We start from the raw sequence: 2,827 nt of genomic DNA on the forward strand, positions 1-2,827 counted from the left end.
CAACCCACAAGCGAGTTGTGGACTTCATTGTGGCTCTGTACTCTATTGGTAATTGCAGTTGTGTGNAAAACCAACTGCTTTCTTTTTGTATTTTTCCGTCAATGTTTCTTTGCTTTTGTCCAAATTGCAACCCACAAGCGATTTGTGGACTTCATTGTGGCTCTGTACTCTATTGGTAATTGCAGTTGTGTGTGCCCACTTCAAAGTAACACATATAATAACCAGTTACTTCATAAAAAGAAAACCAGAATTTTCCCTATGAAAATTATGTATTTATTTATTTTTATCTCTCCACTTTAACACTTAGCAAGCAACGTTTTTTCAATAAAATTTAAGTATTTTAAATGCCTACTCAAGCCATGTCGCTATTAATTTGTTGTATACACAAATAATTGCATAAAAAATTCCAGTGTTTTTCCCCAAGCACACGAGTCTCAGCTTATGGCTTGCACAATCACCTCACAGCCCAGTCGACTCACCGGTTTTCCATGCAAGTCAAATCCATCCGGCAGCGCAAGTATACTGGAGCAATTCGAATGCCCAACAACTATGCACTGGCGTGTAAAAAGGTCTACTAAGTCAGCTGTGTTGAAAAAACGATCGCGCTTACGCAGCGGCCCATACAGGTCGATGCGATCGTAGATAACGCCAGACACTTGCCAGCGCTTGAATTGCTCAACCGTCTGTGCGTCATGCAAATCATCGCCCCACACAAATGTCGCCTGACCCAAATCCAAACCGTGGTCAGGTGTGGCGCAGTTGTCGAGAAAATCTTCCGCATGCGCAACGGTGCCCAGCAGGTTGGCTGATTGCGCAAAATTCACTGCATCGTGGAAGGAGCGCGTGCGCAAATCCATATAGGGCTCCCACAAGCTTGTTTCACCCATTGTAATGAATGCCACAGGGAATACATTCTGCTTCAGGCGCATCATGGTGCAGATGTCAGCATCGAAGCTGGAGAAGAAGAGCGGCCGGCCGCAGCCTTTCTGCCCAACCGTCAGTAGAATAACATCAACAAAACGATTTTTATTGAGTGTGTGCGCCGACTCAGCGGCGCCATTCTGCAGCACCTGCGGCCACTTAATGTCGATAACCAAGCCAACCGTTGGCGGCAACGCTTTGAAGATCTGTGGCAGCAAGGGAAATAAGCGCTCGTCTTCGGATGCGCTTCGCACATTGAAACTCGTGTAATCATAGATTTTTCCATCCTCAATGGCGAAGACGCGACTACTCTTCAGCTGCTTGTAGGTGAGATCCTGAATGAGCACATAATCCAAGTCATCTATGTGTCTCACTCTACGTCCACTGGGCGCAGTTTGGAAGCCAAAGTCGTGCCATACTACCGGTACATAGTCGCGCGTCAGCTGCACGTCCAGCTCTACCATATCCGCCTTGTTTTTGTAAGCGTACTTAAAACTGGCTATGGTATTCTCCACAAAGGGTGCATCCATGTTGAAGCTAGCGCCAATGCCGCGATGGCCCACATCCATAGAGGGCCAGTTCATCGGCCAATAGCGCTGAAAGCTGCCGCGCAGATTATAGTCCACAGCGCCGACTAGAGGACGTATTATGACGTAGGGTAGCGATAATGTGCCAACCTGAAAACCATTCACGATATTATGTATGGGCAAGCGAAGTACGCCCTCTAAACCGCGCAAGTCCATGGGAAATACCAGAACTTCACCCACATTTATACCATTCACCGTAGAAATACTTAGCTGATAGGAGTTTCGCGTGCCAAGCGGCACGGTGAAGCGAAATATGATTATGTCGCCCGCAACGTACGCCACACCGCGCTTGGGCTGTTGTTGAAACTGTGACCGATTGTAGGCGTAGCGAGACACTTCCAATTCTGTGCTGTGCCACGCGCTGGGTGGTAGCGCATGACCGTTTTGCGAAACGGCCATTTTCAGCCAAAATTGTGTGCGTCGATTCAAATCCAAGTAGCGATAGAACTGCATATGCTGCTCCCAGATGAACTTAAATTCGACGACATACTCGTGTCGCAGCCAGCCCTTCTCGTGCTCCACATCGCCGATGGTCATGTGTGAGAGTAGCCCAAATTTATCTTTGCCTGGTGGTCGATAAATCTGATGCTTCTCCAGCACGCGCCCATACGGTACGCCTTCCCACTCACTCACTCGCCGGTGTCCATGCTTGTCAACGGTGTAAATAAAGTAACGATAATGCAAGCGCGCGTTGGCACATACCACCACCTTGGCAGTCCAAATCTGCGGCGAAGACTGCGCACCTCTTTCCATACTCGGCAACATCTCTATGCCGTGCTCTACTTGCCAAGCGCCCAGTCGCACATGATCACCAACGACAGCAACGTGTTCATGCGGCAGCAATTCGCGTCGTATATCCACATTAAAAATGCGCATAATGGGTAAACAAAGGAAACTGCGCGAGTCTTCTGAGACATAGTCATCAGCAGTTGCGCCTTGTGTACGATTCCAAAGCGCATGCGATCTATATGGCATATCCTCGCTGGCGCTCATTATTTGCTCGTAATCATCCATTTGCTGCTGTGTTAGATTGTATGGTGGTGTAAATTCCGTTGCTCCATAATTGTGTTGTACAAAATTCGCCGACGACGTCTTCAAGTCCAATGACCATTCACTGTCTGTGTCTACATCGCTACTAATTTCAGTTAGCGCGGTCGCCACCAGCTGCGCGCACAACAGCGCGCTAACAAATGACAAGAGCACTTGAATGAAATTTGTTGTAGCAATCATTGGTCGAAAGATGAAAGATATAAAAGTTGTGCGTCTATGCTTTACACTTGGCGCTATGCGTTGTCCAGTGTGTGATTTCTTCTTTTTTT

General features: G+C 47.6%; 1 protein-coding gene across 1 annotated transcript; it reads right to left on the reverse strand.

Moving 5' to 3' along the window:
- Nucleotides 1-434: 434 nt before the first annotated feature.
- On the reverse strand, nucleotides 435-2,738 carry LOC108382646 (glycerophosphocholine phosphodiesterase GPCPD1). Its single transcript, XM_017639021.1, has one exon. It carries the CDS (start codon nucleotides 2,736-2,738, stop codon nucleotides 435-437), a length of 2,304 nt encoding a protein of 767 aa, XP_017494510.1.
- Between the last annotated feature and the right edge of the window lie 89 nt (nucleotides 2,739-2,827).

This window comes from Rhagoletis zephyria, unplaced genomic scaffold, assembly GCF_001687245.7.
Source record: "Rhagoletis zephyria isolate East Lansing unplaced genomic scaffold, Rhagoletis_zephyria_1.1 Rzeph_scaffold_28006, whole genome shotgun sequence".
In the NCBI taxonomy this organism is placed as follows: Eukaryota; Metazoa; Arthropoda; class Insecta; order Diptera; family Tephritidae; genus Rhagoletis; species Rhagoletis zephyria.